At 33.0% G+C, this 21652-nt stretch overlaps 1 protein-coding gene and 1 pseudogene across 4 annotated transcripts in view; both read left to right on the forward strand.

Moving 5' to 3' along the window:
- FAR1 (fatty acyl-CoA reductase 1) overlaps positions 1 to 21652 on the forward strand; it is a 53675-nt gene extending 32023 nt beyond the window's left edge. For all 4 annotated transcript variants that reach the window (XM_025038718.1, XM_006905659.3, XM_006905660.3 and 1 more), the window contains exons 5-12: positions 630 to 807; positions 1850 to 1894; positions 2013 to 2131; positions 3261 to 3328; positions 4735 to 4906; positions 12094 to 12223; positions 17136 to 17263; positions 18735 to 21652. In XM_025038718.1, the coding sequence (XP_024894486.1) occupies positions 630 to 807; positions 1850 to 1894; positions 2013 to 2131; positions 3261 to 3328; positions 4735 to 4906; positions 12094 to 12223; positions 17136 to 17263; positions 18735 to 18897 (1003 nt within the window). In that variant the 3' untranslated portion in view covers positions 18898 to 21652. The remainder of the gene's footprint in view (positions 1 to 629; positions 808 to 1849; positions 1895 to 2012; positions 2132 to 3260; positions 3329 to 4734; positions 4907 to 12093; positions 12224 to 17135; positions 17264 to 18734) is intronic.
- Positions 2931 to 3049, forward strand: LOC112469575 (annotated as a pseudogene).

Below are 21652 nucleotides of genomic sequence, written 5' to 3' on the forward strand. Positions count from 1 at the left end.
TAATACCACTTAGCGTGAATATTCCTTTTTTAGCGTGGCTCAATTTAGTCTTGCTAGTGAGAGCATACAGTTTCAGTGCTTCACCTTAAATATTGAAATTACTAGACCTTTTATAGTAATTATAAATGTACATTCATTGTAAATGTATATAATTAACATGTTACATAGTTAGGTGGTTATGTACAGATATGTACAGACCCTTGGGGCCAGATGTATCTTGGAATTTATTTGGACTTTAGAAAGGGCTATAATCTGTATACTGTATAATATGAAATAACTTCAACTAGAGATGAGGTAGCACTCCTGATCAAATACATATGAAGTATTTGAATATTCACGCTAAGTGGTATTAAAAAAGGATCATAAATCAGTTCAGATCAGCTTTTGCTACCTACTATATTATTTATGGAAGGACTCTAGGTTTTCAGACCTTTTTGGTTATAGAAATGGTGTATATGAGATGTGAACTTGTAGTTAATGTATAATGAAAGTAAGACTAACTTCCATATTTTTAGTAAAAGCTGTCAGATCAGTCAGGAACAGATAGGTTTGAATATACAAAGTAAGTGGTTTTCATTTTCTAGTAAAACATCTGAAATATTTTTGCATATAATTTCTTTGTTTGCCAGGTGGATGGATGATGGCCTAGTAAATGATATCACCCCCAAATTGATAGGAGACAGACCTAATACGTACATATACACAAAAGCATTGGCAGAGTATGTTGTACAACAAGAAGGAGCAAAGCTAAATGTGGCAATTGTAAGGCCATCAATCGTTGGTGCCAGTTGGAAAGAACCTTTTCCAGTAAGTTGTTAGAAATGTCTGTGAATAATTGAATTGAAAATTTTAAGTCATAACTTTGTATAAAAAGAGTTGGCAGTTTAAAGCAGATTTTATTCACTGAACATGGCTACTGTAGCAAAGCTATTTGTGTTCATAGAAACATTTATTGGTACTTTTATTTCTAATGTGATGCTGTGTATATAGAAATACAGATCACATTTAAAAATCTTTATTGAAAATTAAGCCAAAGACTACGATGTCTTGAGTTAAAGGAGACCATACCACCTGTGTTTTCTTTGTGATCAACGAGTTTGGATTTTGGACACATCAATGTTGTTGGCTATTAAAATTATTGCTGATTAGCTTCTCTTGCAGACGTGAAGGGATTAGAGATGAGAATATTCAGGATCTTACTTTATTTCATTTGTTTTTTTAGTACCAAAAAGAGTCAGGCCTTCCAAGAGATAGACTCTTCCTTTTATATATAACAAGTTGAGAGGGAGAGAGATTTTTATGATAATTCGCTATAGAAAAGCAGGCCATTATGGTATTTGTGAATCCCTGGAACAAGAGAAAACAAAGATAAAAACTAACAGGTGAATTGATTTAAGAAAAACCCAGGTCTCTATGATGGTAGCATCTCTTGTTGCTTTGACAATTATTCTGTTTTTCTCTATTTTATTCAGTAATTTTGAGGATAATTTACCACTTCCCCCTCACCTGAGGATACTGCATCAGTAAACAGCATAAAATCAAAGTTGATCAGGCTTAATTTAGTAAAAATATTTGACAAGTATAAAATCCTTTTTATAAAATTCTCCATGCAGAGAGTTAATAGAAGAATAGGTAACCCCCTGAAAATGATTTTACTTAGCCATTTGCAATCTCAGAGGATGACTGCTTATGTGTAGGCTGGAGAGAAATATTCTGGCCTGAGTCTAGTCTAATTTTTAGTTTTTAGAAGAAAACTACCAAGTATGTATGTGGAGTTGTAGATTTTAGATAATAAATCTCTAGTTTCATAATTTTATAACTCTACCTTATTTTTTCTTTTTGGTATTAGGGATGGATTGATAACTTTAATGGACCAAGTGGTCTCTTTATTGCGGTAAGTAAACCTTTTGATTTATTTAATATTTTATATATTTTTTCTATTTTCTATATATCTTTGTATGTATGCACTCTGGCTTATATGTCTTAAGATGTTGTTTTTAATTTTAACAAAGGCAGGGAAAGGAATTCTTCGAACAATGCGTGCCTCCAACAGTGCCCTTGCAGATCTCGTTCCTGTAGATGTAGTTGTCAACATGAGTCTTGCGGCAGCCTGGTATTCCGGAATTAATAGGTATATAATGTGATGTTGTTGCTTGTTACGTATATAGTAACTGAGAAGGGAAAACAGAACAACTGACTAATGTTAATCCCTCAGTCTTGATATTCCCATACCTATGTATATAGGCATTATCACTTCTAACTGCAGAGAGTTGACCTATCACAGCAAGTGATTCCATCAGTAGTAATTAAGAGTTAACATCAATTCTCATGTGCTACCCATAGGATGGACAAGTTCATTAGGGATTAAAAATGAACTCTTCACTGCCCCCGATGTTTTTTTAATCCAAACTAAAACGTGGTATGAACTCGGCATAAAGAGCTGAAAATTCACAGAGAATGGCTTACATGTATCAAACATGTCACACTAGAGCAGCTTTAAATCAACACATGGGCCTCCTTTTAAAAGGCAATAATAACATTCATAAGTAACACCTAAAGTTTAACTCCTCAGTAACTTTGTTTTCTAAGTAATAAGCTGCCCTTATTTTTGAAGTCAGCATTTTTAATCTCCTAAAAGAGCGAGAGGGATATGATTATATGAATATGTGGTTTCTGGTAAAAAAGGGAGTTCAGTCTAAAATATTTTCACTAAAGCCTCTGAAATGGGAAGGAGATAGGAAGAACTGAGATTATTTGTTTTCTCACATTTAAAGATGTTCCTGTTAATGTAAGGAAGAAAAATATAAAAAGAAAAACATCTGTATTTTTTTAATCAATAATATTTTTATAGGGGAGGGAGAAAGGTCGTTGTAAATAGTCATGCAGATGCAAAATTAATCTTTTAAGGATAATTTTAAAAATAATGTGGAGTCTATGGCCATGCCACCCTAAACAAGCCCAATCCCGTCTGGTCTCGGAAGCTAAGCAGGGTCGGGCCTGGTTAGTACTTGGATGGGAGACCACCTAGGAAGACCAGGTGCTGTAGGTGTACAAAATAAAAATAAGAGATTGTAAGCTGACAAGGTCCTTGCAATCTGTGAGGTCAACCAAGTGTTACCTCGCATAAAAAAATTAAAAAAAGTAATGTGGATAAGAAGGTACCCATCTTCATTTTTTCCTACTTGAATCTCATATAAGATTTAGATTGGACAAGTTTGGCCTCTTTATATGTTTCATTGCTTTGATCTTTGTTTTTGCAGACCAAAGAACATCATGGTGTATAATTGCACAACAGGCAGCACTAATCCTTTCCATTGGGGTGAAGTTGGTATGATTTTACCTGTGTTTTTGAATGTTAGAATAAATCTTAAAGAACTTAAAATGCTCTCTGAGTTTTTATGTCAGAATAATCCATGAGACAGACATGAAGGCCACTGAATTACCAATTGCCTCATGGTCCTTAACATTGTTTTACGAATTAAAAGATATTCTGCCATATATCCCCTCCCCTTTGCACTGTCGTCTGATCCTTACTGTTTTTCTGCTGCCATTTGCAGCAGCCCTCATAGATACCTGTGGCATGGAAACAGTGCTTTTGTTTTTCTCTCATGGCACGCTCAATGCTGATGTTGCCTGTCCATACTCAATAGCACGTCCAACTACAGGAGTTGGTGTATCACAGGAGATAGCTCGTGGTCTGAAAAGTAGTAAATGGAGGAGTTAGCAAGTAGGATACATTTTGTTAGAATATTTTCCATTACATTTATTAATCTATTTAAATTTATAAATTCGTAGCAGGTATATGCTTTGATACTTGTTCTAAAATAAGTTGTTGGTTTATGTTTTCAGATTTAAAGTAAAATATGACATTGGTTTAGTAATAGGTCTTATGTTATTTCTAACAGAACAATTTTTATTACTGTTGTAGAACAGTTTTGATTTTAAAGTGAATCATTTATGTTGTTTGTCCTAGAGTTTTTCTATGGCATTTTTATTTCAATGTAAGGATGGACCGTTAGAGCATATAATGAAAAAAAATTCTAGGGTGATTTTAATTTTATAATTTTTTAAATAGTATTTTTTAAATTATTTTTAAAGCACTCTAAATGTGAGGTCTTTTGTAATTTTTTCTTGTGTTGTAAAGTTTGCTAAAAGTCAAGTTGACCATTATTTTTTAGTGAATATCTCATTATACATTTCCATTAAAGTATTAACATAGACGATAGTAGATTTGATTGTATTGACATTGCATAACCGAAATAAATTGTAGCAGAATTTAATTTGGGGTTGTTTTAAGCTATTGATGTATGTTAATACGGGCAACTTAATTATTCAGAAGCAAAGGATGATGATTTTTCTTTTTTTTTAAAGTAAGTACAGTAATAAGAATCTGGAAAGAGGAACAGAAAGAAAGAAGCTATCGCGAGAGGTGAAATACAGAAAGTAACATTGTAAACTGACCTAAGTAGAACATTAAAAGATTTTTAAGAATGAATTTTAGCAAAAATTTATTCATCTACATAAAATTCATAAATAGTGATAGTTCTAAAACCACTTGTTCAGCAGTCTAATACTCGTATGCTCTTAGCTACTATAGAGAGTAGAAAAGTTTGTTTTCTAAATGAGCGAACTCTGACATCTTTGGTAAAATATTTTGCTTTGTAAAACATTTTCTTTTTCAAACCTTCATTACATGGTTATTATCAAAGCTGTTACACAACTTTTCTTCCTCAGAATACCATGTAATTTCCACTTTCAAGAGGAATCCTCTCGAACAGGCCTTCAGACGGCCCAATGTAAATCTAACCTCCAATCACCTTTTATATCAGTACTGGATTGCTGTAAGCCATAAGGCGCCAGCATTCCTGTATGATATCTACCTCAGGATGACTGGAAGAAGCCCAAGGTAATGGTAACTAGCTCTGTCTTATCTGTTCCTCTGACTGTTAAACAACACGTGCTTACACTAAAATGCATATTAACTCTGTATTTGTTTATGCTTATGGTAAGACTTAATGGCCTTTTGTGAATGAGAAGCCTCTTGAATTTAAGACTTTATCAGAAAAGCAAAGGTAGTGTTGTAATTCAGTCTAATTTATTCTAAAGTTTGGATGATAAGTTATTGTCATGTGCTGACTTCTAGGTCTAACTTTAGGTATTTTTGCTGAATAACAAATAACATGCAAAATGCTTTGACGCTTATTTTTCCTGCAGGGTATTATCTAATTCATTGCTTCAAGATGAATCCTTTAAATCAAGTAATAAGGCGCCCCAGTATTAAGTTTTATACCAACAACTTATTGCTTCATTATTCGAAGGGTGTCAGACATACAGTACCTGCATTATTGCTCGATCTTGCACTCAGGTTGACAGGTCAGAAACCGTGGTAAGAAGAATAGCAGTAAATACACTATGTATTGGTAAGGTGGTGGAAGCTTGCTAGAGAGACAAAAAGCCGCTAGCATGAGCTTTACCTTTAGAATTACTAAATTGATTAACCACAATAAACTAAACTGACCACAATCACAATCAGGATGCTAAGACGTTTCTTAGAAATTGGGGATGTTTGGGGAGACTAACTATAATTCTCATCTTATTGGGCCATTGATTTTCCAAAATCCCATAATATAGGAAATGTCCAACATCAAGGTTGTCATTGTTATTATAAGCTGAAATTGAGCCCTCTTCCCCTTAAAAACAGAAGGATAGTTTATAAGGGATTAAAAGTGAAATATTTTGCTTTAAGTAAATTGTGCAGTTTTATATGAAAAAACATAGGATGCTTCTAGAAAATTATTTGCTTGAATTATCTCAGCTGTCCATTCAGCTTATAATGTGGTAATTATAGTTTTTGACTAATATTCTAGGTCGAAAATATGTTTTTAAAAAGTTAACTAATAGAAAACTTTCTACTTATAGTTTTATAGCTTTTCTCTCTTCTTTCTTTTTTATTGAAACCCCACAAACCTAACCACCTCCTGTCTTTACCACAATTATAGTGAAATGTACTATAAATTTTTTTTTAACTATATTGACATTACAGTGGAGCCTTTGATTGGAGAGTTCAGAACTTGAGTATTTATGTATAAAGAAGATGTTGATTCTAGAACTTCCATTAACTGCTCACAAAATAAAAGTGAGGTATCTGCCAGCTGTAGTATATCAGGATCTGAATTGTAAGGATTTTCTGTGGATTCAGTTGTCTGTTTTGTTTCTAAATCTACATAAATATTGAAATACATGAAAGGTGTTGAATTAAACAACTTTAGAATAGGTAAAGAAATAAATACTTAATGGAAAAAAGATCTAAAATATATCAGTTATTTTCAGATTTTCTAGAATGATCTGAAACGTGCAATATTTGTCATTGGCAGCATTCTTTTGTGGCTGAAAAGCAGAAGTAAATTTCTGAATAATGGTAATATGCTTTCTTGATATTAATAAAGTTGTTGCAAGTTACAACAGAAAAGTCAAAACTAGGTCAGAAAAGTCAAACGGGTTAAGCATATCACAATGCCTTACAGAGAAAAGGGGGCTTAGTAAACTTAAAAAATAAGTGAAGAACTAAAGTTTATTAAATAATTTATACTAGATATTGCTACATAACAAGTCATCAAAAATGCAGTGGCTTAAAACAGCAGTCATTTTATTATTTCAGTTTATTTGTGTCAGGATCAGGAATTTGGAAATGAATCAGCTAGGCAGTTTTGGCTTGGGGATCTCTCATGTTCTTATGGTCTGATGGAGGTGAAAGGGAGGCGTTCAGTGGAACAGGTAATTTTGCTGTCTCTTTATATATAGTGTCAGGATCTCTTCATATAGTCTCTTTACAAGGACCATTGGTAGCCTTAGGGGAATTGGACTGCTTACATGACAACTGCAGTCTTCAAGGAGAAATATTTCAGCAGGCCCTGTGAAAGCTTGCATGCATTTTGTGACCCACCTAGGAAAGTCATAGAGCACTACTGCCACCTCATTCTTTTAGTCACAAGTAGGTCACAAGTCTGCTGAGATTCAAGGAAAGGAGACATAGAGAATGGTCAAGATCATGTGATATATGAATAAGTGAGATGAAAGGTACTGTTGCAGCCATTTTTGAGAAGTGTAATCTCCTACAGTCAGCATTCTAGCCACAACAATTCATATTCCTCCCACATAGAAAGTACACTGTTTCTTCCCCCATCAGCTTGAAGCCAGTGTTTGGTGCAACGATAGATGCGGCTCGTTAGGAATGGTTTTGGAGTTATAGTTCCTCAGGTATTGGTCTGAAAACCTGTGATTAAAGCAGTAAGTTACCTGCTGGTCCATGCAGCCAGTATATGATAGTGAGGCAAACATAGGAACATGACTTTAGACAATCTTGTTCAAAAAGAGAAAATGGGAGGCACACAGCAATCACTAGTCCATAACAGTTCTAAATTCCAGCTGGGTATGTGTTGATTGTTTCTTATTTAGGGCTCAGTCTTACTCTCTAGGAGTTCTCTGGGGCTCCTGGTGGCTGCCTTCTGAGTCATCCATCTTTTTTCATTAAAAAAAAAATGGCCTGAGCTCACAACTGAGCAACATTCTTAACCTACTTCCTGCCCACGAAAGGTTTGGAGTCCCCAGGGCAAGAATTAACTACTATAAAGGACTGTATGGTTTCTGTTACAACTACTCAACTACGCTGTTAGTTGTAGCCTCTACCATGCAACTACTTAACTATGTATCAATAGACAATATGTAAATGAATAAGCAAGACTATGTTCCAATAAAACTTTATTTACAAAAACAGATTTGGCCCTTAGGCTCTGGTTTGCTAGCCTTGATCCAAAGGTCTCTTTTCGTTTTGTACTGTCTCTGTCCCTTTAAGTATCTGATATGATTCCTCTTAAAACTGTGTGGATTTCCTGTGTATCTGTTTTAAACAATCTACTACATTAGACCAAAGCCATACCCACACATCTCTTTGAGACATGCTTTTCTCTGTCTTGGGTTCTTTATAAGATTACTTGGGGACAGTACCCTTAGATCCTAGATCCCTAGACTGGACTCTTAGATCCTGTCTCTTAAACAATAGGGTTTCTAGGAGACATTTCTTTAAGATCTGGAGCAAGCTTTTTGTTTCAAAAGTTCTATGAGGTATGTTGAATTAACTCAAAAAGAATCTGGAGGCATGATAAAGGTAATTCAAAGATTTTAGGGTTTGCACACCAGAAACACAACTAGGCAGTACCCAGAGTATTTCTTCCAAAGAAGAAAGAATAGTCAAGTTCTTATAATAAAAAGTACATTCTTGAGAAGAATCAGTCCTGCATTTTTAGCCCTAAGATTGGTCCAGGATGGTTATTAGTCACATGTCTGTCAGTCTGGTTGATGAATGCCAGGTGGCCTGGAGGATGGGTGCCAGGAGGTCTAGGCACGTCTTATGGTCTGGATAATGGATGTTAGGTGGATGTGAGGTGGTCTGGATATGTGAGTCCTTAAAGGGCTAATCAGGATTATCTGGAGGTCTGGTGTAAGTCTAGGTTTTGACAGTCAAGGAAATGATGTATATCTATGCATTGACATAGGATTGGGAAGTTCAATAGTTTCAGTTCCCAGGCTAGTTAGAACAAGAATAGGATTGTTTGCTCATGCCCCAACCTACTCAATTTTAGTAATTTAGCAGCTTGACTATAGTGACTCCATTTTATTTCTTCCCTTTATCCCTTTATACCTTAGATATTCCCGAGGTCTTAACAAAAAATTTTACATCTGCATTCTGGATTTGACCTATGTTCAGAAGCCATTTTTTAAAGAATTTCTGGCTGGCACTTTACATTTTCCCTAAATTCCGCTCAGACAAATAGTTCATTTTTTAAAGATCATCTTTGTCCTCTTTGGGCAAATCTTCTTGGCTAGATCATAAAGTTTATTAGGTACAGCTTCTATTTTCCATGTTAACACAGGTGACAATTTTGTTTTTCCAACTCCCAACAGTATTTTTCTCACTTTCCTTTAAGGCCCCACCCAATAGGTTTATTAAAGCCCTTTAAGCCTTCCACTAAAATTCTTTTCTTGGTCCTTCCAGATTTCACCAGTGTCTCCTCAAGGGCCTTTTAGATTCTATCTATGACCTGATCCTAAAGCCAATAGTACATGTTTTAGATTTTTATTATATACAGCAGCCCCATACTCCCAGTACTAAGATCTGTTCCTATGATATTTGTGCTACGTGGCAAATCCTTTCAAACTTAGTATCTTAAAACAGCAATCGTCTTATGATTTTTGTGGGTCAGGAAATTCTAGAAGGATTTGGCTGTGTGGTTCTGGCTCAGTCTTTCAAGTGGTTGCAGTAAAATAGAGACTAGAGCCAGGTACACACTGGAGGGAGTGGAAAGGAGAGGAAGGGTACAGAGCAGCTGGGGTGGCTAGGCATCTTTATGTCTCAGAGCCACTCCATGATGGGAAGATAATCAAGGTGATATTATAGGTGAACATGTAGGATGGGAGATAATATTGCAGCTACCTTTCGAAATTAAAATCTGCTCCAAATAAGAAACATCAAGTAGAGAATTTGCTTATCTGAGGTTTGTCTTGTATGAGGCTTTCTAAGTATAAAATAAGGAGTGATTCTTGGGAGATGTAAAGGTTTTTTATTTAGGCACTTTTTATAAATGTTAAATACAAAGTCATCATTTATATTATTTAATTTATTCAGGTATTTACTGAGCAAGATAATAACTAGGCTTTATACCTTACATTGGGGCCTTAATATAATACTTCTGCATTAAACCTAGAATGCATAAATGACAATTATGTCATTTATTGTGTCCATTTTGCTCATTTACATTATTCTGAGTGTCAGCTAGATAAAAATCTGACTTGCTTTATATCGATATAATTATAAAAAGCACAACTCATATGCATCATACAGATTTCTAGTTAACAGTCATTAGGAGGTAGGATGCATGATATTGCATATAGAAGCAGTATAAATTATTCACTCTTGCTCTTGAAATGTATATATCCTCACTGTTAAAAATGACATTAAAAAATTATTACATGTCCTTTTTTATGGTTATTCAGCTTAACTCTCTTTATCTTAACTTCTCTGAACCTGATTATTTTTTTTTAATCTGTGTGGTTCTCTACAGAGGACAGTTTTGCCCCCTCAGAGGACATTTGACAATATTTAGAGATGTTTTTAGTTATCACAACTGGAGGAGGGATGCTACTGGCATCTAGTTGGTAGAGACCAGAGATGCTGCCAAGTATCTTAAAATGCACAGGACAGACCCATACCACAAAGAATTATCCGGCCCAAAATGTCTGTAGTGCTGAGATTGATTAACCCTGAACTAGATGGCCATTAAGATCTTGCCCTACTCTAAAGAATTGTGATTATTTTTTTATGGGTTACCATTATAAAGAATAAATACACAGAACATATATGGCAGTGTTGTCCCAGGCATTTGTTCTTATGTCATGTTTAACCAGAGTAATGTGCAAAGTTTTAAGTTTCTTTTTATCTCCCATAGGTTTGATAAATATTCTGCGAACTTTACACGTATATGGCCTTTCAAATTTCCTTTTCCCACTGTAATTTTTATTGTAATTATTTTTGAATGGCTGAATCAATAATTGGTTTTAGGGTAATTCTGTTACTGGAATGAATCTGAAGATAAGACTAGGTGAGAATTGTCAGCAAAAAAGGAGTTAGGAAGAAAAACTTCTTAATAAGATATATGTTGGAAAACTGTGTTAACCAAATAGGTGTATGTGTGTGGTTCAGGTATACTACATTGGCTGTGATAGTTGATATTGATTTAATTACAAATTTGTTATTTTGTTTTTCTTAGAAAAAAAAATTATTTAATCTTCTTTCTAAAAGTGGCATGTGTCTTTTTTTCTCACCAAGTGCTTTCTGTCTATATGAACTATTTTTGTTCAAATATAGCCTTTGATGTCCAATAATTCTTTTTGTGTTTAATGGAGATTTTATTTTGTAATTGCTTTCTTGCATGAACCACAGTTTTTCTTTACATAGTCCATCTTCATTTTATCTCAGTAGTCTGGATTCAGGGTTTCTTTCTAAATGTATTGAATGTGTCGTCAAAACTGCTTAGCTAACTGTGTTACTATTTTGATTTCCTCCACCCCCACACATTTCTAATGTTCTAATTTTCCCCCATTTCTAAAGCTCCAACTTTTGGGACTCTAAACTACATATAATGCTAATCATTATTGTGGGGAATATAAATTGAGTTCTTTTTAAATATTTCTCCACAAATAATTTTCTCTTTTTCAGAGGTTAGGAATTTTTGGTATATGTTTTGTTTCAAAAAGTTTTTTCTTCCTTTTCCCTACTTATCATAGATAATTGTTACTGTATAGATGTTACTGCTTGGGTTAACATTATGATATCAATGACTTACAGTGAGCCGTGATATATAAAATGACAGATTTAAAGATTAAGGCCAATTACCCTTTTAAAAAGAAATAAAGTTTCAAAGCCCCTTAATTTCTATAAAGATGGATATTTGAGGATTTGGGGAAATGACTGAATATATTAGAAAGTTTTCAGCATGAGTCATTGATTTCATGGCACATCCAGATAATCAACAGTGGTACCTGTCAGTGTTAAAAGAGAAAGTTATTTAAAAATATAGAGTTGACTAAATGGCAAATGAATATTTCTGTATAATATAACAATATATTATGAATTCATAAGAAATCTTAGTAATTGCAACTGAACTAAAATGTGGTTTAAGGAAAAAAAAGTACAAGGAAATTCTTATTGAATCCATTTATTGCTTAGTATTATATGTAGAAAATTTGACTTTAAAGTATTGTATTTCCTTTGAAAATTTTATATATCAGCAGAACTCTGTTTAGATAATGTTAAATTCATTTGCTGCTGCTTAAAAATTTATTTTTCATTTTGGATTTATGAAATATTCTTTCAAAGTACAGAAATACTCTTACTATGTGCTGGTTTGGCACACTTATTGAATTATGTATTATAATTTTACTGTTAATGTCTCAGTGTAGAAACTGGTACTCTGGGTGGTGGTGAGATTTTTTCCTAATCTATGCAAAATATGAATCTGTCATTTTCTTATAACACAGGATGATGAAAACAATAACTCGTCTTCACAAAGCTATGGTGTTTCTTGAATATTTCACAAGTAATTCTTGGGTTTGGAATACTGACAATGTCAATATGTTAATGAATCAACTAAACCCTGAAGATAAAAAGGCAAGTATTTTCTGTTTTATAATAGAAAATAAGTAGTATAGTTAGACAGCCATTGGCAACCTGAGAAATAATTGGATATTTCCCACAACTGTTAGGCAGCAAGAAAGTCATTAAAGCTTCAGTCATAATTGTTAGTGATGAAGTAAAATTGCTTTACCTTAGAATTTATAATGTAAGTATTCAAGAGTGGCAGAGATATTTTTTTAAGTATGATCGAAATGTTATTTCTCTTTTTTCTTTTAATGTCAAGTTCAAAGAGAGCTTTGACTTCTTTATGCATCCCCCGCCCCCACACTGCACACTGTCCAAATACTTTGTTTTGTTTGAGTTTTAAGAAAAACCTCTCAGAAATTGTTTTTCACATACTCTTTTTCTTTTTATCATTCCACGTTTCTCCCTCTGTTAGTTTGAAACTTAAACTGTGAGTATGTTCTTTTTGAGATTACCTTAGATATTTTAACGAGCATACCTAACAAAGTCTAAATTAAGCAATTTCTCTAGCTTCTCCCTCAGTGATATCGGAGACCTTAAAATGTTTTAGCTGTGATTACCAACCCCACTAACTTATATGGTTATACATTACTTTAGTTCTCTATTTAAATCTCTTAAGTAGAAATAATTATTTTGTTCAGTTTTATTTAGATTTAACTATGTATTTACCAATGTCTTTGCTATCATCTTCTCTTTCGGATCATTTTCTTTCCTCTTGAAATATATCCAGAATACTAGAATATGATTTAGTAGGTTGTCTGTTGGTTGTAAACTCTAGATTTTTGATTGTCTGACATGTCTTTATATTTCGACCTTGTTTCTGTAACATGATTTCAGCACATTAAAGATAACGTTGTTGTCATATGTTTATGTTGCTGTTAAGTCAGTTTAACTTGTAAAACTGCTTCTTTACAGGTGATCTTTTTAAGAGTTTTTCTTTATGTTTGGTGTTCTACAGTTTCACTGTGAATGTGGGTATAATTTTTTTTTTTAATTTATCCTGTTTTGGTTAGGCTTCCTGCATCTGAAGTTTGATATCTTTTAGCAACTCAGGAAAATACTTAGCCATTATTACTTCAAATGTTGCTGCTTCATCATTTGTATTTCCTTGTGAAATTTTAGTATATGTTAGATCATTCTGTCATTTTATATTTTATATTTTGTATCTCATTCTGGCCTGAAATGTAGATAATTTATTAAAATTCTATGGTACTACCCAACTGAATTTTAGGTTTCAGTCCTTATATTTTCATTTTTAGAAGTTCAGTTTATTTTTCAAACCTTAGAAACATTTTTTAAACAGTCTTAAGAATTTTTTCTTGAAACATCTTGAACATAATTGTTTTAAATTCTATTTCTGAGCATTCACATTTCTACGGGCTGTGCAGCATCCTATCTGCTATCTTGTTTGAGCTGGGTCTCACTATGGCGCCTCATTTTTTTATTAGTGTTTGTTTAATTATAAATTTATATTTCTTGAGGATATCTGTGGGAATTTTTTGAAGCCTGCATTGAAATTGCAGTTTTCTAATAAGGATTTACCTTTGCTTCCAATCGCTAGTATTAACTAGCTAGATGGCATTAACAAGCCAGGACTTTAAAATCTCTGATTAGGTTATTAGCATAATTCAGTTAAATAGACTGTAGGACTGGATCATGAATACAGTTTCTTAAAGGAGATTTTTTTCCCTCCTCTTCCTAGTACCAGTTTCCTTTCCCCACTTAAAAAAAAATTTTTAATAATGTTTTATTTAACTCAGTATATTCAAAATAATATATAATTAGAACAGAAATTTAAAAGTTACTTAAAATTTAAAAAATTATTTAGAGGATATTTCACTTTGTATTTTTCACATTGAGCCTTGGGAAGCCAGTGTGCATTTTGCACTCCACAGCACATGTCAGTTCCGGCTTGCCACGTTTCAAGTGTTCACAAGGCGCATATAGCTTACGGCTACCATATTGCAGCTTTAGTCCATTCTACTGGTTCTGCATGACAAAAGTTTTCAGGTGTGCTGTTTCTCTGCCCACTGATGTGTGTGGTGGGTTTACTTCTTTTTTACCCTTGCTCTGAGGATAAAACTTTTTGGGGTATTCTATAAGACTCCTTAACTTATGGGGCCATAGACTTTATAGCCAGTCTTCCTCTCTGCCTATAGCCTTCAAAGCAGACAGTCTGTTACTAGGGTCCTGCAGATAATCCCGGATTGAAAGATTTATGGCTTCTGTTGATTCCATACTTTCCCCCACTCCACCTTTACCCTCCCACTCCACATCCCAAAGCACAACACCTATTGTTCAATGGATTATTAGAAAATGAGCACCCAGGTGAAGAAATAGAAATTATCTTCAGAAGATTTCCTCATAACTCCTCCCAATTACTACCTCCTCCTAACTCTATCTTGAATTCTAACACTAACTATTAGTTTTACCTATTTTTGACTTTACACGAATGATACCATATAGTATTTTTAGTCTTTCGTTGATAGACATTTGAGTTATTATTGGGAATAATTCTGTGAACCATGTGCACACATTTGCTTAGGATATATATCTAGAAATAAAATAGCTGAGTCAAAAAGAGTATTTGTATGTTCATTTAGTAGATAATGCCCAACAGTTTTCCAAAGTGGTTGTAACAGTTTACATTCCAAGTGGCAGAATACGAGAGTTCCTTTTAATCCAGATCCTCCCTAACATTTGGCATTTTTAAGTTTTAATTTTAGCCACGTTGGTTGGTGTGTAGTGGTATCTCAGTGTGATGTTAGCATGCATTTTGCATTACATAAAAAGCTTATGTAGCAATAGCCAAAAATGTCAGTAGTAATACTAGAGAGGTGAAGTTTGCAGAAAAACAATTCTTAAATAACTCTTAACCATTTGAAAACTCAGCTTCACTCATAAAAATATATAAATACAAATTGAAACTAGACCGAGATATTTACTAATCAGATTTGCAAAAATGCAAACTGTCAACGTGGTCTGGTGAGGCCTTGGGCATATAGGCGTTTTCATACATTGCTGGTGGAAAGATTTATCTTTCTCCATTCTTTTATTTTCAGCTTTTCTGTATTCTTAACTTTCAGATATTTCTCTTGTAAATAACATATGGATTTTTTTTTTTTCCAGTCTGGCCATTTTTTACTTTTAATTGGAGGATTTAATCTATAATGTAATTCCTGATAATTTTGGACTTAAATCTTACTCTTAGTCCTTTTTATTTGCCTCACCTGCTTTAAGTTCTTTTTCTTTTTTACTTTCTTTGAGGTTATCTTTACAATTTCATATTTTACCATCTGTATTAATTACATAGAAATATATTTTTCAGGTGTTTTAGTAGGTTACTTTGGAGATGACAGCATCCTTCCTTAATTTATCAAGGTCTAATATAATATTGATAGTTCCACCTTTTCTTGGACAATGCAAGGACTAATACTTATTTGCTGTTGTTACTTATTTTACTTCTTTATATGTGCTATACGCCTAATAATCATTATTCTTATTGCAGTCTATGTGATAGATTCATATAGATTTACCAGCATAATTGTCGTTCTATTCTTTATTTCTCCATCTCATACTTCAATCTGGAGTCATTTTCATTATGCCTAAAGAATACCCTTTAGTGTACTCTTCTTTAGTCTTCTGCTCATATCAGATTGTCTCAGTTTTTATTCTGCTGGAAACATCTTTATTTTTCAAAGATATTTATCCTGGTACAGAATTCTATGTTTGCAGTTTTCTTTGAGCACTGGAAAACATCTTATAGTCTTTGGCTTCTAATTGCTTCTTTTGAGAAGTCAGCTGTCAGTTATTCCTTTGGCAGTAATCTATATGGTGTTTTTCTGACATCTTAAAATTTTTCTCTTTGACTTTCGACGATTTTATTCTTATGTGCTCAGATGTGCGTGTGTACATATGGTGTATGTGTGTTTTGAATCTGTGGCTTTATGTCTCATTTTTGGAAACTGTCCTGCCATTGTCTTCTCAGATACTGCTTCTGTTCCATTCTTTCCCACTCTTCTGTGGGAATTCGATTGCACATATGTATGACCTTCTCATAACTTTCATGTTAAGTCACCATTTAAATAATAAATCATTACTTTAAAAATTTATTTATGGTAGCTTTTTTTTTTCTTTTGGTCTAGAACTTACCGTTTTCAGATAAGTGGTGGTACATAGTGAATTATCTATTTATCACTCCAAATGTGTGGAGGAACACTGAGTAGTATATAGCCCTCTCATTTTGTCATGAAATAGGAATTTGTAAGGCTTTCTTTTCCAGAATACCCTTTTCATCAAATGGCCTAGTTATTGTTGTCTAAACTCCTAAGCCAGCTTTCAACACATATTCTTTTTTTAAAAATAAATTTATTTATTTAAATTAGTTTCAAGTATACAGTATATTGGTTAGACATCTATTGTTCAAAAAACAATTCCCCCAATTGCTCCCTCCCTCCCTAGGCCCTCCATATTCTTTGTTTTGATATCAACACTATTGCCTAAGAAAATTAATCTGCACGGTATCCAGAATGTTCAAAAAGAGAGAAGATACTATAGATAGAAACTAAAATAAATGTATTAATAGATGTATGAAATAGTGAGGAATACATAGATCTCTTTGGACAATGGGATTTTGTCTTTTTTTATTTTTATTTTTTGATGGTGCAGCCTTCTTTTTCCTCACACTTCATCTAGTCTTTAAATGCTGACACATTTTCAGATTATCTTAAATGTTTCTGTGTTTAATGGAAGGTATGGAATAGGAATAAGAACTTTTTTTGTGAATAGCAGTAAGATCTTAAAAGTTAATACTGTAAATAGTTTGTAATTATGTCATTTGGAATTAGCCTTTGCAAAATGTATAAATTTTTACTAGTTGTGAAAAAAATTAAAGTAACCTAAATTTTTCTTGTTTACGTAGACTTTTAATATTGATGTGCGGCAGTTACATTGGGCAGAGTACATAGAGAACTACTGCATGGGGACTAAGAAATATGTTTTGAATGAAGAAATGTCTGGCCTCCCTGCAGCTAGAAAACATCTGAACAAGTAAGTTTTACATGGGTGTGATTTCCTATTGTCTTTCTTGTGAAATAGCTGGTATATCGAATGAAAGATACCACTAACAATCTATTATATTTACGAAAAGTGCTTACCTTTGGATTGGAACTGTAGTAGTATTGATTTAGCCTAATATTGTTGAAACATGATATCTTCATCAATTTATGCTGTTCCTTTGAACTGTATTCAGTTTTAAAAATAACTATAATCTTCTATCATATTTACTTAAGAAGTAAAGATATTAGGAAAAAATAAAAAATATATTTTAAACTGGAGGTAATTTATTTATTTAAAATATTTTTTACTCTAGTCAAATACATCTTTAGAAGAGGAAAAGGATATAATACATGATTCAGCATGGAAATTTTTTTTGTTTATAAAATAGAGTTGTAAAAAAAAACCTCAGAAAACAGAAGGTGAAAAATCACTATTCATCATTCCGAGATACAGTTAAAATTTTAAATAGTAATCTCTTTTATTTGTAGCTTATTTAATACAATTTTTATAACAGTTTTCAAGACTTTTAGATTATTCTCATGCCTCCCAGCTCTGTGAGGCTTTGCAGGGCAGTTAGTGGTATAGATGAGGAACTGAGGTTTAGGGAAGTTGTGTTTTCCTAGGTCATACTGTATTAAGTGATAGAACAAACTAGAACAATGACCTTTTGACATCGAATTCAAAGCTCTCTTGTCTACACCCACTGTTCATATGTTGCAGTCCTATTTTGCACCACCTATTGAAATTAATGGAATGTATGTAGCATTGCACATCTAAAACTTTGTCTTCCTTTCTAACACCATCAGAAATGTTGAAAATGTTTTGAAACTTGAGCAAGATAACGAGCAAGTTACTCTTTGAGAATGGGAGGGTCCTCCTATCTAGAGTTAGTGCCATGTTTCTTTCATTCACACATGAGTTCTTGTCCAGTGGCCTTTGGTCATGTGACTGTCAACTGTAACTGAAGGAGTAAGTTCACTTGTCTGACAACTTGTAAGCAGCTTAAGATGTCAAAAAAATGTTTATTTTGTCTGTAGTGATGATGTATATAATGAACAAACCTTTTAAAATTAGATAGGAATCTCTAGACATGTAAGGGACATGTCTGTTTTACCTACAGTATACTTGCAGACTGCCACAGTGCTGGGCACACAGAAGGATGCTCAATAACACTTGTTGAATGAATAAATTTGCAGCCCAAACATACTGATATAAAAAGTTTTGTATTATTCATTGTTAATAGAAATAACACATTTTTGGATGGACTATTGTCCAGAGTATGCAGTCAAGTTTGCCTTTTGCTAACTTTCTAAATTAAGAACTTCTAGTTTTTTTAAATTAATTTCAAATGAATATGTATTTGACCTTTAATTATATTAAAAACAGTATTAATTATCTTTCTTCCAACAATATTTTATTCCAGAAAAATTTTGTTTAATACATCTCTCGATTTACTTTCCAGGTTGAGGAACATACGTTACGGTTTCAATACTATCCTTGTGATCCTGATCTGGCGTATTTTTATTGCAAGATCACAAATGGCAAGAAACATCTGGTACTTTGTGGTTAGTCTGTGTTACAAGTTTCTGTCATACTTCCGAGCATCCAGCACTATGAGATACTGAAGACAAGAATTTAGCATTAGAACATCTATGCATATGGTGGTCTAAATGCACAAAACGTAAAATGTACTTAAGTCATGTCATCTTTTGTCAAGACATTAAACCATCTTAGATCAGAGAGTGGAGTAAATTATGGTACATTTTATGTAACGTTTTAATGTTTATGCTCTTAAAAATCTAGTGAACACACTGTGGTATGCCATCTCAATTCTGCAATAGCCACCAAAACCATGACTTAATATTTTGATCCCTCGGGAAAAGGGGTGGGGTGAGGGTAGGAGTGGGGATATAGGAACACTGACCAGTATAACTGTGCAATTCTGGAACATATTAATTAAAATATGCCTTAACATATAGTGAATTTCTAATTCTAATATTGAATGCAATGGAAAGCATTTATTTGGACAGGAATACGAGCTAAGTTGGTAGATATTTGATTCTTCAGTGTTTAATTTTTTTCATCAGTCGATGTGGGTTTTAGTTTTGTTCAAGTTATAGCCAAACTATTTTCACATCATCCTGTAAGTTATCGAGTGGTCTCAGACATGAAAGATGTGTTCTCATTTTTCTTTCTCTGATTAGAGGTCTCATGCATATCATTTTTCTATAAGCAATCAGTTGCTTTCATAATCAGAAGGCTATAATTATTCTAAAGATCCTAATAGATCGAAATGGGCTTGAAAATCCATATCAACATATGCTATGTGTTTTTTGAAGGAAAATTAAAATGAATTCAGTAAGACTTGGCATCAAAAATTAGGATACATTTTTTTGTTCACATTATGGCAAATAAAAATCCTGTGAGATGTTGTTCATGTTTTTAAGATGGAGGATTTCTTGAGACTTTGGCAAATGGGGGTGGGGGGGGCGGGGTTGAGGAGGGATTCACCGTACTTGTGCTCTCCTCCCTTTATAAATTTTATTAATAAGGCTTTTAAAAGGCTTATGTTATCTTTCCAGTGAAAACTGAGAGTGCATTATTATGGAAGAATGTATTTGCAGGTAGTTATAACATTAAGAAAATGTTCTCACATGTGTAAACACATACTAACTTTTGACCTCGAGAGCTGAACTTCTTCAAGAAAAATAAAATAATGCATAAAATAATGTGTATAAAATTAAAAGACTATTTACATACCACATAAAGTAGCAAACTCTTGAATGAGTTTGAAGATATTTATTTTTTCTGCATGTGGTTTTAGCTTTAGAAAGAAATACATTATAGAAACAAGCAATAGCAAGAAAATTAATGTATATTTTAATGATACATTATAATTCCCTTTAAACCTTAATAGTAGTTAATTCTCCTTACTGTTTTAACATATATTTGGTTTAACAGATTGATCAGCATAACATGTTCTAATTTAGCTGCTCAAGTTGTAATATATTTAAATCATCAACAGTGTATCTTGAATATGTTTAATGAGATCCGTTCACAGTACAGAAGTTACATAGAACTTTACATCTGAATTTTCTTTGTCAATTTAAATGTAATGTATAAGAAGTTTATTTTGTTATTGTGAAAAAACTAAATGTAAAAGAAATCACCTTCTTCCATGCAGGTGTGTAATCTTGAAAAGGAAAAATGCTTCCATGTTGAAGCCAGATTTTCTGCAGTAAAACTTTTCAGCATTATTTTAAAAGAAATATGTATATAAATACATATGTATTCTTTGGAATGATACAAAAGTCTTTGGTCTAGGACCATACCTTGTATAAGGTGTGAGAGACCATAACAGTGTCTAAAGATGGAATAAATGGTGATGCCTTTGACTTAAAGTGGCCCACGTAATTAACTATAGATCTCTGTACATTGAGTGCTCCATCTCTCCAAATACATTTCCATAATGTATTGAAAACATGCTCATATTTGTATGATTTTTATACTTCTGCCAAATGTACTGAGAATTAGATGAATTGCCTTTGTATCTTGAAAAAGAACCAGGTACATCTTCAGTAGGCATGTGAAATACATATGGAGTGTATGTCTTTTGATCTGTGTCATTTTTCTTATAATCTAATTTTAAAAAATGCCGACTGGGAGTGTACTGAGGCCACTGCATTAATTTTGTGTGTTTGTTTAGAATTCTGTTGTCAAAAGAAAGCTGATGAATAAATTAACATGTCATTGCAGAACTTAAAGTTTTAAAATTAGCATAAAGTACATATAGATTGTTAATCCTCACTAACTAGAATTCAAGTATAACTTGAATTTAAAGATTTTGGAAATCATTTCTGTTTGCGTCATTTGCTAGACATGGTGTTTAGTTCTGTTTGAGTATATTTTTTTCTACACAAACTCAATTTTTAACAGGATAGCCTATTAAATAAATTTAATATTTAATTCATTTGATAAAGCTGTATTGTAAAACATTTGTTTTTTTTCCCCTTTTCACTCTTGAGTCTTATAGTTCTGGCATATGCATCTGTCACTTGTGATGTCACTGTAATTGTATTGAAATTTGACCTGGCAACATTGCTATGTCCTAAAATTCAACACAGAAAAGCATGGCAATATGTTCTTTGACTTAAGGATGGTATAAAATAAACAGTCTCTGAGTCTGTGTAATAAAGCTTGGAAGCAGGGAGGAAAAAATCTTATTTCTCCCCTTTTTTTGTGTTTATAGGAACTGGTTCAGAGTTTTTGGCTTTTTGTTTTAAATGTAAATTGATAATCTTTTATAAGAAGTAAATAGAAGCATTATTGGGTGCCTTTGTTTGTAAACCAAAAAGTAATAAATGAATCCCTATATTTCCA

Source organism: Pteropus alecto, unplaced genomic scaffold (genome assembly GCF_000325575.1).
Source record: "Pteropus alecto unplaced genomic scaffold, ASM32557v1 scaffold461, whole genome shotgun sequence".
NCBI classification, from domain to species: domain Eukaryota; kingdom Metazoa; phylum Chordata; class Mammalia; order Chiroptera; family Pteropodidae; genus Pteropus; species Pteropus alecto.